Below are 14461 nucleotides of genomic sequence, written 5' to 3' on the forward strand. Positions count from 1 at the left end.
GCAAAACCTACATGTACAAATTACCTCGACTAACTTGTACCCCTGCACAGTGACTCGGTACCGGTACCCCCTAGATATATAGCCTCGTTATTGTATTGTGTTACTTTTTATTATTTTTTCCCTTTCTGTTGGTTAAGGGCTTGTAAGTAAGCATTTCACGGTAAGGTCTATAATGCAAACTAACCCACATCCTTGGATTAAATAATGAAATGCCAATATTGGTCCACAGTAGTAGCATCTAGCGGCCTGCTAACAACACTAATCCCCGCTGAGATTAGGGTGAAGAATTCCACCCCATACCTTCTCCTAACCCCACACCACAGCCATGGACTCCTGCCCTCCCAGCTGCTGTGTGTGTAGCAGGGTGGGCGCCATGGCAGGCAGCTCTGACACCTGTCTCGAACAAGTGCCAGCATTCACACAGTGACTCTGGTTTCCTGAAGCTCGCTGCCTGGCAGTCAGGTGACAAACACTAACCCACAACTCCTCTGACAGTGCACACACACAGTAGGCACACACACAGCAACATCTTAACCAAGAGGCACTTAAGTGTGATCAAGACCACTTACAAAGCCTCAATACCATGGCTAGAGAGGCCATACCCTCTCATGTCTCTCAGATATCAAACCCCTGATTCAATCTGTGGCTTGGAGCTATAAACCAACGCTTCCCCCAGTCTCTCGCCCACCCCGCTGTAACCACCATTTTTGCATACCGCTCGACTTGCGTAACTGTTGAGTGGTTTCTCTCCCGGGAGACAATGACTGTGTACAGAGAAGGCCAAATCTTTCAACTTTAAATAGGCTACAGATTGTGAGAGAGACAAAAAGAAGTTCGGTCCACTGTATAAAAATAAACATTTCTATGAGTGTTGAGTAATGTTGCTTCTTTAAAGGGGTGCTGAACTTCCTGATTTGGCCTTGGAACTTCCTGATTTCGCCAATTAGCATCAGCCGAATGGTGCGCGACTGTGGCAAAGTTGGTTTGACATTGGATAGCCTACCTCTGGGGCTAGATAGGGACTGTCAATAAATTACACAATGTAAATGGGACAATATGTTCATGTTGCACATTTTTTAATTGTCTCATTAAATTCTTTCAATATACAATATACACTACCGTTCAAAAGTTTGGGGTCACAGAAATGTCCTTGTTTTTGAAAGAAAAGCACATTTTTGGTCCATTAAAATAACATCACAATGATCAGAAATACAGTGTAGACATTGTTAATGTTGGAAATGACTATTGTAGGTTGAAACGGCTGATTTTTTAATGGAATATCTACATAGGCGTACAGAGACCAATTATCTGCAACCATCACTCCTGTGTTCCAATGGCACGTTGTGTTAGCTAATCCAAGTTTCTCATTTTAAAAGGCTAATTGATCATTAGAAAACCATTTTGCACAGCTGAAAACTATTGTCCTGGTTAAAGAAGCAATAAAACTGTCCTTCTTTAGACTAGTTGAGTATCTGGAGCATCAGCATTTGTGGGTTCGATTACAGGCTCAAAATGGCCAGAAACAAAGAACTTTCTTCTGAAACTCATCAGTCTATTCTTGTTTTGAGAAATGAAGGCTATTCCATGTGAGAAATTGCCAAGAAACTGAAGATCTCGCACAACGCTGTGTACTTCTCCCTTCACAGAACAGCGCAAACTGGCTCTAACCAGAATAGAAAGAAGAGTGGGAAGCCACGGTGCACACCTGAACAAGAGGACAAGTACATTAGAGTGTCTAGTTTGAGAAACAGATGCCTCACAAGTCCTCAACTGGTAGCTTCATTAAATAGTACCCACAAAACACAAGTCTCAACGTCAACAGTACTTGTCCTCTTGCTCAGTTGTGCACCGGGGCCTCCCACTCCTACTCCAGACTGATGAGTTTCAGAAGAAAGTTATTTGTTTCTGGCCATTTTGAGCCTGTAATCAAACCCACAAATGCTGATGCTCCAGATACTCAACTAGTCTAAAGAAGGCCAGTTGTATTGCTTCTTTAATCAGGACAACAGTTTTCAGCTGCGCTAACATAATTGCAAAAGGGTTTTCTAATGATCAGCCTTTAAAAACGATAAACTTGGATTAGCTAACACAACGTGCCGTTGGAATACAGGAGTGATGGTTGCTGATAATGGGCCTCTGTACGCCTATGTAGATATTACATAAAAAATCAGCCGTTTCCAGCTACAATAGTCCTTTACAACATGAATAATGTCTACACTGTATTTCTGATCAATTTGATGTTATTTTAATGGACAAAAAATTTGCTTTTCTTTTAAAAACAAGGACATTTCTAAGTGACCCCAAACTTTTGAACAGTAGTGTATAGTTGGTTTGAGGGTTTTTAGTCATTGAAATATTAAGCTATTATCGTTTAAAAATAATGCCCCATGTACATTGTGTAATTTACTGCTGGTCCCTAACTAGCCCCATAGGGATATCGATTATCAAACCAAATTGACCATGGGCATTATGATCGCTTCACGTGCAGCTGAGCTCCGAATTGATGATTACTTGGGTGCTGCCAGCTGTGGTCATGATTGAAATAAACCCAACCCAAGGAAAACTCTTACGGTACCCTTCATTCCGCAATATACAATTTTTTCCTTTCATCTCGCAAATCCCTGTTGGTTGGACTAGACTGACTTTATGACCAAAATTATCAATGATTAAATTAAAAACGAGAAGTTGGTTTTGAAGGGCAATCGCTCTTGAAGAGAACAGTGAGAAGGAGATAGCGTGCCTGGAGTAAACATCGGAATCCATGCTGTAATTGTAACTTAATTGTAAACTCCCCTGAGTTCACTGAGAGTATCAGAGTCAAGCTGGGTCGGGGGGTGTAATTGAGTTGTTGTCCAACAACAGCTAGGCCTACAACTGACACCACTGTAGCCACTTTGAAACATTCTACTATTACTACTACTAGTGCTAGCACTTCTTTAGCCATAATATATTTACGCTATATAGTGAGCTTGTCACCACTGTTGCTTGAATGAAAAGTAATCCAGCAGTATACCACTAGTAATGGGGGGGGGTGCTGGGGCAGTGGACTGGACCTGATTGAGCGCTGCAGTCTCTGGTATGGAGATGCTGCCGGTGCTCACTCTACCGCCCAGCGGACCACAGCCCCTTTCCCCGCCTCATTTGCACAGCAATCCTGCTTTTCTGCACTCAGTGTATCTTTTTGTCATTTCCCTGCTGAGGGTCAATTTGTATTATCTGCTGAAATGGCAGGCAGAGGGAGAGGAGGTAGGGAGGAGAAAGGGGGGTCTGGTCCCAAGGAGACTGTTTCTTTACAGCAGTGAATCTCAACGGCAACCTCCCCCTGAACACACACACAGACTGACACTCAGGCCCAACTCCCCTCCATGACTAATGTGCCCCGACACTCATACATCACCCGTAAATTGGCCAAATGAATTAACCACGGTCCCTGTGTAGTGTTACAGACTTTAAATGGATTTTCCCCTCTCCAGGTCTGCCCAATAATTGCATTTATCCATCTTGTTGAAGCGCAGTTTACACACTTGCTAACATCATGCCAATCCCGGCTACATTTTCCGCTCCAATGGCAGGAGATTTGTCATCGGATCATAACAGGTAATTCAAACAACAATTAGTTTGATGACTCAACCATATGTCAATGTCTGGCTGCCCAGTAGGCAAGGCCTTGGTGGAGCAAAGGGCCCTTCTATCTGTCTGTCTGTCTGTCTCAACCCCACCCTTTCTCAACTCTCCCATTTGCTGAGATAAATAGAGCCTTGTAATTATTTAATATCAATCATGCAAACCTCCAGACTGAAGCAACCCATGGCTGTGGTACCTAGGAAGTAAATGAGGCCTGTAGGCAACCATGCAAACACACAGAGACAGACAGACGAGGCTATGGCTGTGAACACTGGTGTGGGTGGGGGTCATCTCTACACTTGTGTAGTGTTTGAACAGTAGTGCATTAGACACTCTGGGGCCCACAGGACAATTCAGCTATGTAAACACAGAGGAACTTCCTTCCCTCCGGTCCTTCAGGCCTGCACTAAGACGACCCACTGTTTAAACAGCAGAGAATTCCTCCGCCCGCCTGGCCCTACCAGAGCAGCTGCTCTCCACTGAGGCCTCAGTGCAGGACGGACCAGAGACAGGCTCAGTGTTTAGTCAAAGTCCTCAGGGTAATCCTCCAAAGACAAATAAATATGTACAGACAGACAGAATCTGGACTGAATTGACAATAAAGACTTAGCATGGCCATAAAAGGTGTATTATATTTTTACCTCGACTGTAATGTCTGAATGGGTTTTATTTGTTCACAGAAATTATAGGCTAGTCACCTGGGCAAAGGCAGATGAGCTAACCAGAAGATCAAGAGTTAACACTGGGAAAATTTTCCATCCTGAAATCTTGCCACTCAATGTCACCTGTTATGACAACGCCAGCAATATATCTTTATTGATATTTGAAGAATGCTCAACGGATAAAGATACCGGGGCAGTAAATGGGACGATTAACAATAAGATGGGGGGGGTAAAGAAACTCGTCGTTCTAAAGGGCACCGTGGCAGACGTCACAGAAGCTGGTCACATGATCTTCACCTGCCACTCCCGCAAGAGGACAGGATGACAATCCAGACCCCTTAGTATACTTTCAATACTACATTAATCACTTAAGTTCAAAGATCTTCATATTTGTCTTCTATCATTATTACGTATAAATCCTTTCAATTGACTGTCAATCAAGCCTGTTATAATAGGCCTAATCTAGAAAATCATCTTTTACTTTCATCCTTTTCCCTGTAGATATTTATCTTAGTACTATATGACTTGCTAACACCGTGAACAACAGGTCATTATTTCAACCCATACCTTGGGATGCTGAATTCAATTGTTTTCTACTTCAACAGTGCTACATTTCTTCTGCTTGTCAGTTGATTTGGTCCTCATTCCACATCAGTCCCCTCTGGCTGACAGCGAAGGCCACTCATCCCACCTCAGGCCAGTTGTCCAAACAGACACTCAATTCACTTTGACCCCTTGGGGAGCCAATTGACAATTCATTCAGTGCTGGGAGTCAATTTCTTCATTTTTGGAATTGACCCCAAACACTGCTGACACCATTCCTCAGTGGAGAGTAGAATGCATTAGGGGCATTTAAACCTATGGTTTTCATACAAACAGCCCCCCAACCACTCACACACACAGACCACAACATACAATATCCCACAACAGTGTCAGATGTGGTATTCAATCTACTCTTCTGCCTACTAAGAACACAACATAGCATGTGCCCATGTGACCAGCAATTTTCATGAAATGTTATCTACTGTACACAAATTGACAGCTGTCTATTTTAAGAGGGGTAGGCTAATATTATTTTATGTAAATAGATTTCTAACGGGCAGCTAAAGAGCTGACACTGGAAATGTTCTCTTAATCTATTTTTTCCGGACATTGTTGCACAGACCCGGAAAATCTCTCACTATTCCACAGTGTGTGCAAAGGGCTTACATTTCATTAGCCTTGTGCATTTTTACATACAGTAATCTCTGAAACATTTTGTTCTAAATCCTACAATAATCTGGAGATTAGTAGATACATTTCTTCTGCTCTGACTCTAAAGCTCCCTCACCTTTTCAAGCAGTTATAAATCCAGCACCTTTAACGGCAAACAAGCAGACAATCACCTCATTAGTGCGCTCCCACACACACACAAACCACTCCGCAGAGCTTATCCTCCTGCAATTAAAAGTTGAATTAGAAGATAAAAAAAGACATGGACTTGAGTTATCACCTTTCACTTCTCCATGATGTGACACATTACAAAATGGTCCCTCGCATCTGAAAGTTTTTTGTCCAGATTATTTGAACAATGTGAAAGTTCCAGAATCCAAATGTGCAATCACAAACTATACCAAATTATCTATGCTCCTTACAAATCCAGAAATCCTTGACATTTGTGAATATCTGAAATACAGCAGATAATCACCATAACAGGACACTCGTCAGAGTGCTGCATCTTTTTATGCAGGATTTAATATTGTAATGACAATGTCCTAATATATGCCATGTATTTTCCCTTTGAAGTTAAAAATAGACGGGTAGGTTTGTTGTAGCTTATAACAATGGTGAGATGGTATAGGGAAGATTAAGTGCTAAAGGGTGGTGGTGGTGGTTCACATATTTTCACCAGACATTGCAGGTGATGATTCATAATCACTTCTCCCAAAAACACCAAGCTCTCCTGAGTAAGATTTCCACACAGTGGAACAATCTAGAGCAATCTGACACATCCATACAAGCCTGGCCTACTACAGGTGTTCGCTGCACATTGGCATGGCTAGTCATTATACAGTCCAACATGATCATTAAGAGGAGCTATGATGACGTTACACCCCCCCCCCATGGAAAACTCAAGCACTTCTATCTCTCATCATAAAAGGGTTAGAGAAGCAGCTCCTTTCCCAACAGAAAGCATGTCAGCCTCCCTGCACTTTGACCCTCCCCAAACACACTCCAATCCAAACAAGCCCAGCACCACCAAATTCCTCCACCATCAAATAATCCTCTCACTCGATGACGCTTTTGGGGCCGACATTTTGATAATGAGGCAATGAAACAGGTGGAGAGAAGTGGCCAGAATCATTAAGAGGAAAAGCCACACACATGGCCTGTCCACATCAACTGTGGCAATAAACTCGTCCCAACACCCCCTTCTCTTAGTCTTGCTGTTTTTGGGGGGGGAGATAGATGTGAGGCCTGAGGGCACTATTGTTTAGAGATCGAACCAGGAACTGTCGCTGCTCTCATTGCGCTGGCATTAACAGCAATTATGCGCCCTATTCAGACAGCCTGTGTGAACCACACACACGTCGCTGGACGCATTTCCCGCTTTTCTTAAACCCCACATTCTCTCCCAGTCCGCTGTTAAACTCCTTTCGCTGCTGGAGACTCACGGCATAATGAATGAATGGGCTTACAGAAATATGCACACTCAGACGAAAAATAAATATACCTAGTCTTAAATTGAACAAATAAAAGTATCAATAATTATTTACCTAAAAAACAGACAGTAAATTATCTTACATATGCATTTAAAAAATGCTACATAAACAGTTTTTCACTATAAAAGGTCATTGGTCTAATTATCCTTAAACAGGCACTCAATACTACAGAGCTACATCTTATCTTTGTACTGGTTGCAGTGCAAAAGCACAGCTCTATTGTAAAGGAATACAAACCCCTGCTAGCACCTGCTCTAAACTATATTGATCCCATAATTGATGGAAAGAGAAAACAACTTTGAGCTTCAGTCGAATTATAGAATAAAAGGATGAGATTGTCTATCAGTATCATCTAAGGAGTCATTGCCTGCAAGGTAAACCTTGACATCTCTACTAGCAGTCCAGGGCTAACGCAACCAACACTCCCAACACGTGCGTTTGTATCGGAACACTTGACAGATATAAGGACAATAGAGCAAAGAATCCTAAGACCTGCCCCTTGAAATTCAAGGAACATCCATGCATCTTACATACTTCGGATCTAGGGAGCATAGTACATAGAACATAAAACATGTGAGTGCACACTGCATGCACATACTGTGCCGCACACATATGGTACATAGATGCAAATGCAAACACACAAATAGGATATAATTTGATTTCCATGTTTCAGGGAGCCCCAAGCCCTGTGGGCCGGCAGTAAGACTATATTTAACAGATGACAAAAGTTGCATTCCAGATGTACAGTGAGATCTTTGTGTTGAGCTTTATGGAAATGCATGGGAGAGAGGGGGTGAGTGGAGGGGAAGGAGAAGAGGGGGGCACCAGTGCACAGCTGCTAAGCCAATGCTGTTTTTTGAGACAGAAAAGCATAAAGCAGTGTGGCCCAGTGATAGGGAATTGGAAGGTTGGGGGGGGGGGGGGGGTTGTTGTTGCAGTATGGGGGAAAGTGTATTTGTCAGTAGTCTATGCAATGTGCCTTCCCATCCACAGTTCTATTGAGGAAGAAAAGTTAGATATTTCAGTTAGAGGCCTATTTTTATAAAAAATGTGCATTCAGCACAACACGCATTTGAAATTGTACATCAGATTAGTAGTTCTATTACACAAAGCTCAATTGCATAGGTCTGATAAATAAATAAAAACAAAACCAGGGTTGATTGTGCAGTTGGGCATAAACTACACTCAAACTCTGTTCACTACCACCAGGGAACTACTCCCATCACAGTATTTAAAAAACCTAATTAAAAACACACCCATAAACATGTTGGACTGACTGATTTTGTTGTGTGTCGTTTCAAACGAACTGACCGAGAGCCATTTTTGTATGGTTTCACAGCTTAGCCTGCCAACATCATCAGCATAAGACAATTAAGTCCTGCCAGTGAAAGAAAAAAATATCAGTAAATATTTACATCGCAAATCTTTACTAGTCATTCACTAGGCACTAACAAAACCTTACTGTACTCTCCCTCTCTCTCTCTTTCTCTACATCTGCGATTCATTGACTTTACAATTTACCACATGTCGAGATGGGAGAGGTCGAGCCTCCATCTGAATCACGACACAAATATGCAAGTGATTTATTGTTTTAAAAACTGTGGGCCGATTTAGTGCAACTCCACTTTTCCTGAGCATTACTCCTATTGGCAGACCATGAACAATTACAGTTCGGACTAATTAAGCTTGGAGAATGTGCAGTGCGCCGCTAATGTCTAGCAGGCCTCGATTTTAGTTTAATGGTGCCAAACTTTACTTCCCAACTTTACTCCCTCAAATCCAAAACAGATTGCACTTTTTATGGGTGTTTATCAAGCTCAAGAAAAATAAGTACCTTTTATTTTCCTTGCATGGGATGAGAAAAATAAAGAAGTGGAAGGGGGGTGAGAAAGAAGGGAAAAGAAAGAGAGCGTGTCCTTCACAGCCTTCTAAAAAAATGTGGAGTGCATTTTGCGAGGAAAGACTAAATGTGGACGCGTAGTGCCATGAACCCCCTGCGGATTGCAATTAAGCCCTATTAACATGTAAAGCCTATTTGATAAGGTGTGGGTCTATCCCCCAAATCCGCATTAAGATATCTTTCCTCCCCTCGCCGGGACAAGCCATTCAGAGCTGTACCAGAAGACACATAATCCATATGATATACTATTGTTATGCATATTCTGCTAACATGTTTAAAAAGATACTGTATGTGTCAATTATACAATTTTGGCCATACCAGAACATCTACATACACACAAAGGATTACACTATGTATTACATTTGGGCTAATGTACAAATACCACTGCTGATCTGATCTAATCTAATCTTGCCACAAATCCACCATTCCCTCCCAAAAATGTAAAAATTGTGTAAGTCATTAATTGTGTAGGCAAGCGCCATTCATTTTTAAATAGGTGGGTCTACCACAATAGAAGAGATACTGCTGCAACAATACAAGTGAAACAAAGAAAATAGGAAAAAGGCTATTGTTTCAATCATACGTGTCCTCTTGCCAAGCTTGCTGTGGAATCGCCACGGGTTTCGAGAGCGTCTTTTTTTCACTCGAAATAGACCAGGGGATGCAGGGTGTTGCATTCTCGCTCCCTCTCTCTTTTTTGCTTCTTTTTAAAACTACTCATAATTAGATGTTGAAACCCAAAACCAAAAACCCCAGCCAAAAGTCTGCAGGCCCCAGGAATGATGGGGCCAGGGGTGGCGTCAAATATCTTAACATTCATAAGTCCGAGGCAGTAAATAAACCCGGCGGATTTACGGCCCTGCAGCCCTATGCCAGAGTGCTGGCCGCCCAGCCCCCGCTCCCTCTCTTTCCTCTCTGCATACCTGTTGAGGTGTGATGTTAGCCAGCAGCACTGGAGTTAACCCGTCGCCTTTTCAGAAAGCCCCATGTTAGCATGAGCATCTGCACAAACGCAAAGAGAGAGAGAGGTGCAAGGAGCAGCATGGCACCCGGAGTTAGCTGGCCAGGCCACTTCACCAATTCAACCTGTTCCCACTGAACCAGCAGGCCTTTGTGTGAGGTTGAGAAAGGAGGGAGAAGAAGGAATGGAGGGATGAGGGGAAAAGGGGGGGAAGAGGGCAGGAGGCCTAACACCCTGGGCATAACGTCATGTCAAATTGCTAAATTATCCCAAATTGTACAGCTTTTTAGACTTAGGTGGTTGGAAAAAACAAACTATCGCTCGTTATAGCTGTCTGAGGTCAGACAGATTAACCTCCACACATTCAAACACACACACACACACACACACACACACAAAAAAGACATGCAGTAACGGAATCACAGGAAGCATAGAAAGGCATGCCCAAAATGTCAAGATCATGGCCAGTTGACAAAAAAAAGAGAAATCAAGTGGCAAGGCTGTAACATCACTAACATCACAATCATATCACATTGGGCCATTATATGTCTAAAAGTATGGAAACAACAAAAAAAGATTGCACACACATGCCAAATCATGAATTCCAAAATAATAGTACTGAACCGTCTGCACCAATGAGACCCAAACTTGATCAAATGAGAAAATTGGATTGAGGAGAAAAAGCAACCGACAAAGCCTGCTATATCAAAGAACCATACAACAATGGAGTGAGCTAGCCATTTCTAATCACAGACACAGTACCAGTTATATTCTGTAGCCTTCCTTACTAGTTAGGGGGGAAGACAGATAATCAATGCCCAGGTGAATTATTGATGCTATACATTTATGAATACAACAGCCACACAAAAAAAACACTAATGGGTGGACACACACGGTGCTAAATGTAACCGACCTGAGAGGAGGGTTTGGTTAGTGCACTAGGTAAACCATCATAAGCCAAAAAGGTATGACGTGATCTTGAATAAAGCTGTACTGAACATTTATAGTGCAGGTTTAATTGTGCAATAAATTTGATCACATTTGCAACGTCTCCTTGCATTGTAAACCAATTAAACACGGATCACTGGGTTTTTCTAAAATGTTATTTTTGCAGATGATCTTATCTTACATACAGGGAGGTGGTGGAGTAGACAGAATGACAGAATGACAGTGTGTAACAAAACTGATCAAATAGGCTACTATGAAAAGCTTCCAGATTTTGAATTACCTCTGACAACCACTGAACTAATGGGCACAAGGAGGTAGACTGTACACAGACCTGATATCAGATTTGAGACAAGTACAGCAGCATCTTCTTACACTGCAAGGGCATTCCATGACTTTGTTTTTATCAGTTTGGTATATAAGCACATTCTAATGTGGAAGTTATGTGCACAAGCACTGGACCTGGCACTATAGTGAACATGTGCAAAAAGAAACTAACCCATTGAAACAAATAGCCAGCTTAAACCCAGTGTGGGTGTGTGCCCTGATGGGAATAAAGGATGACTAGTCCTGCAAATGCACCAGTATTGTGAACATGAGGGACACACTACTGTGTAATAATGGTAAAGAATGTCAAACGGTCTCAAATACGGACAAGACACACATTTAATAAAAACACCAAATCATAAAATATACAAATAGCAAGATAATTCGGTAAGATATAAATAAAGTGTCATATATGTGCAATTATTTTGTAGACATGTTATAAGACATGCTTAAAATACTTAAAAAGTAAACATGTGTCAGACACAAAAGGGTGCATTACATTGTCTATCACATGTGTGTTCATTTTCAAGGTGTGTGTGGTGCACTAAATTGAGGAAACAAATATCAGTTTCATTACCCAGAGGTATATGTGGGGGTAAGATCATATTTCCTAATGCCTGGTCTTTGCCTTAACCTTGTAAGATGAGATGACAGGTCCTAAAGCAATGACTTGTAATTGCAACCATTTAAAAAATAAAAAAATAAAAAAAAGGTTTATAAAATTATCCCGCCTAAGCATTGCTATTGCCCAGTGGGACTAGGAGGTGGCGAGTAAATGAGTAAGTATGCATAATTATAGCTGAGCTGATTGCCTCTAATAAATAACATGAATTTATTTATAAATAACGTTTTACATGGCACATGCTTTTAAGAGCGATGGTTTACCCATTACAGGCTAGAGTGGTATACATGGGCTACAACATGTAAAAATCAAACAATTTCCAGCCTATAAATAAATGATTTCAAATTTATTTAAATGTTTGAGGTAAAAATATGAATGTCTGCATATTCAAAGTAACTGTCAATGACAGGCCTCTTTCAGCTAATGTCAATGCAGTTTGACCAATGCAAATTACATAAATAAACTAATTAACACATTGGCTTTGTTTTTATAAGGTCCTTTCTCAATGCTTTTTTGAGTTTCCTGTATGTTGATATATTTATAGACACTTGTGTTAGGTGTTATTATACTGCCTTAGGATAAAAAGGTTTAAATGGGTCATGTGTTTTAAGCGTTAAAGAAAAAAACGTTTTCAATGAGGTTGTGAAAACAACGTAGCGAAGGCTCAGTACAACATTATATTAGGGGGCGGTATGAAATCAGAGCCAGAGGTAGCCTAACAAACACATAATAATACAGTAATAATAATAATAACAATAACATGATAATAATAACATGAATAATACATTCAAGAAGAAGCAGCATAATAATAATAATTTTTAATTGTCCACTATAAACTGCTATGTTATTATTGAAATTAATGTTCATATTTTGTACTATAATTTGATCACAGGTGTACAAAAAATGGAATATTCATCATGTGCGCATGACCTTGCATACCATTTTTTTATTTGAGGTGATGAAATGAATTGATTATCCCTATTGCTAGAATTCTACTTACTGTAGGCTACAGAGGAACATGCAGGCACACTGTTGCAAGCGACATGCATGCCATTGTACAGTTCATGAAAAGTTGCGAAACTTCTGTCTACATTTAAACAGCTAAACACACCTCGCTGGGTGTCAATGTGCGTTTGTTCAAGGCTGCGTGAATTGTGTGTGTCCATTAATGTACGCACATCGGTGTAAATAAATGAACTTACTGTGCGAGCTGTTGGAGAAAGTGATCCATTCGGAAGGTACGGGCTTGTAAGATCGGGGATCATTATAAATGGATAGCCCGGGTACGGTGGGCTCTTGAACAGCCCTCCATCTTGCCTTTTCGCAGCTAACATGGCGGGGGGAAAGAAGAAAAACTTTTATAAGTGCCTTGACAACTTTTATACATCTGAGATTCTACTAGAAACCCACTCGGTACGCTCATATGCAATTGTGTACAAATCTAAGAGACAGACAAGCAGAAACTCACCCTCCTCTAAACTTTCTCTTGTTTTGTCTCTGAAAGTTTCAGACCTAGGCGGAGGCCGTCTTTCCGCCTTGAAAAACAACGAAACACAGGGGTTGCATTAAAGAAAAACATAGGGAAAGCATTACTTTTATATACCGTGGTTGCACATTTCGCGCACAATAAGTAAATGTTTGTAAACTACCGAATGCCCAATCGATTCCGATTATTTCACTTACCTCCGAATCTGACGAGCTGTTTTGATTTGTTTCTGATTCATTTACAAGAGAAGATTTGACATCTGCTAAATCCCTTTCTGCCGATAAGTTCTCCGAAATTTTTTCCTCCTGCTCCCCTTCGTCTTTGAAGGAAATCATTTCATCGTTCGCACCCAAATCGTCCCCTCCACCGCCGTTGAGCTGCGGCATTTTCCCGAGCAATTTTGGGGGGCAAAAACACAAAGTTTTAAACCCTTGATCTTGGTGATCTAGAATCCGAGTTAAAGTTTAGAGTCTGTATTGGCGTTTTCCAAGCACTGGCGGTTTATACAAACTAAAAAGAGGGGAACCTTGGCAGAAAAAGAAGCCGGAGATGGAGCTGAGCCGCTCGGATTGAGTGAGTTGAAGTTGGTCGGAGTGGTTTTCAGTTCAAAGGCGGCGCTGATTGACAGATAGAGAGGGATGGAAATAGAGAGAGTCTGGATTCAGGATTATTGACAGGGAGAAACACACAAGAAACTAATGAGATTCAAAAAGGGAGGGACTTGAAGTGACGTTTTCATAAATAGGGAGAGAGAAAAAAGGCTGGAGGAAGACGGTGGACGAGTGTGCAGTTAGAAAAGCGAGTGAGGAAAAGGCAGTTTTGGTGAGGAGCGCGGGACAGTGAAGCGCCCCTGTTTGCTTTTGTGCTGTTGTAGCAAAATAAGCGAAAGACAGGAGTTACTTGTAAATACGGATTCAATATATGGGCGGTCTCCCGCTGAAAATGAGTAGAGAGCACTTCCTTATTTTCTCCAGTTTCAGTGTAGCAATTTTGATAAATTACGACACAGGGGCCAAAAGTTGACCGCGCATGCTTTCCAGAATGAACTTGAATAAGCCTATATCTATCAACATTTGCTTCGGGTAGGCTATGAAGCAGTATGAATACCATTTTGATCACTGACAGCTTGAAGCATTTCCTTCTTTTTTCTTTAGCCCTTTTAAAGCAAGCTATAATATATTTCAATTATATTAGACATTTTTGTTGTACATTTTTCATATCCTATTGCATAA

At 41.3% G+C, this 14461-nt stretch overlaps 1 protein-coding gene across 30 annotated transcripts in view; it reads right to left on the reverse strand.

Moving 5' to 3' along the window:
- The window catches only part of LOC115201081 (transcription factor 7-like 2), a 96383-nt gene extending 82311 nt beyond the window's left edge, over positions 1 to 14072 (reverse strand). For 5 of the 30 annotated variants that reach the window (XM_029764344.1, XM_029764340.1, XM_029764341.1 and 2 more), the window contains exons 1-3: positions 13427 to 14066; positions 13212 to 13278; positions 12946 to 13070 (exon numbers count right to left, since the gene is read on the reverse strand). In XM_029764344.1, coding sequence (XP_029620204.1) covers positions 12946 to 13070; positions 13212 to 13278; positions 13427 to 13615 — 381 coding nt within the window. In that variant the 5' untranslated portion in view covers positions 13616 to 14066. Of the gene's footprint in view, positions 1 to 12945; positions 13071 to 13211; positions 13279 to 13426 lie in introns of all 30 variants that reach the window. The other 25 variants (XM_029764337.1, XM_029764329.1, XM_029764325.1 and 22 more) reach the window with 12 other exon arrangements.
- Positions 14073 to 14461: the final 389 nt, after the last annotated feature.

Source organism: Salmo trutta, chromosome 10, assembly GCF_901001165.1.
Source record: "Salmo trutta chromosome 10, fSalTru1.1, whole genome shotgun sequence".
NCBI classification, from domain to species: domain Eukaryota; kingdom Metazoa; phylum Chordata; class Actinopteri; order Salmoniformes; family Salmonidae; genus Salmo; species Salmo trutta.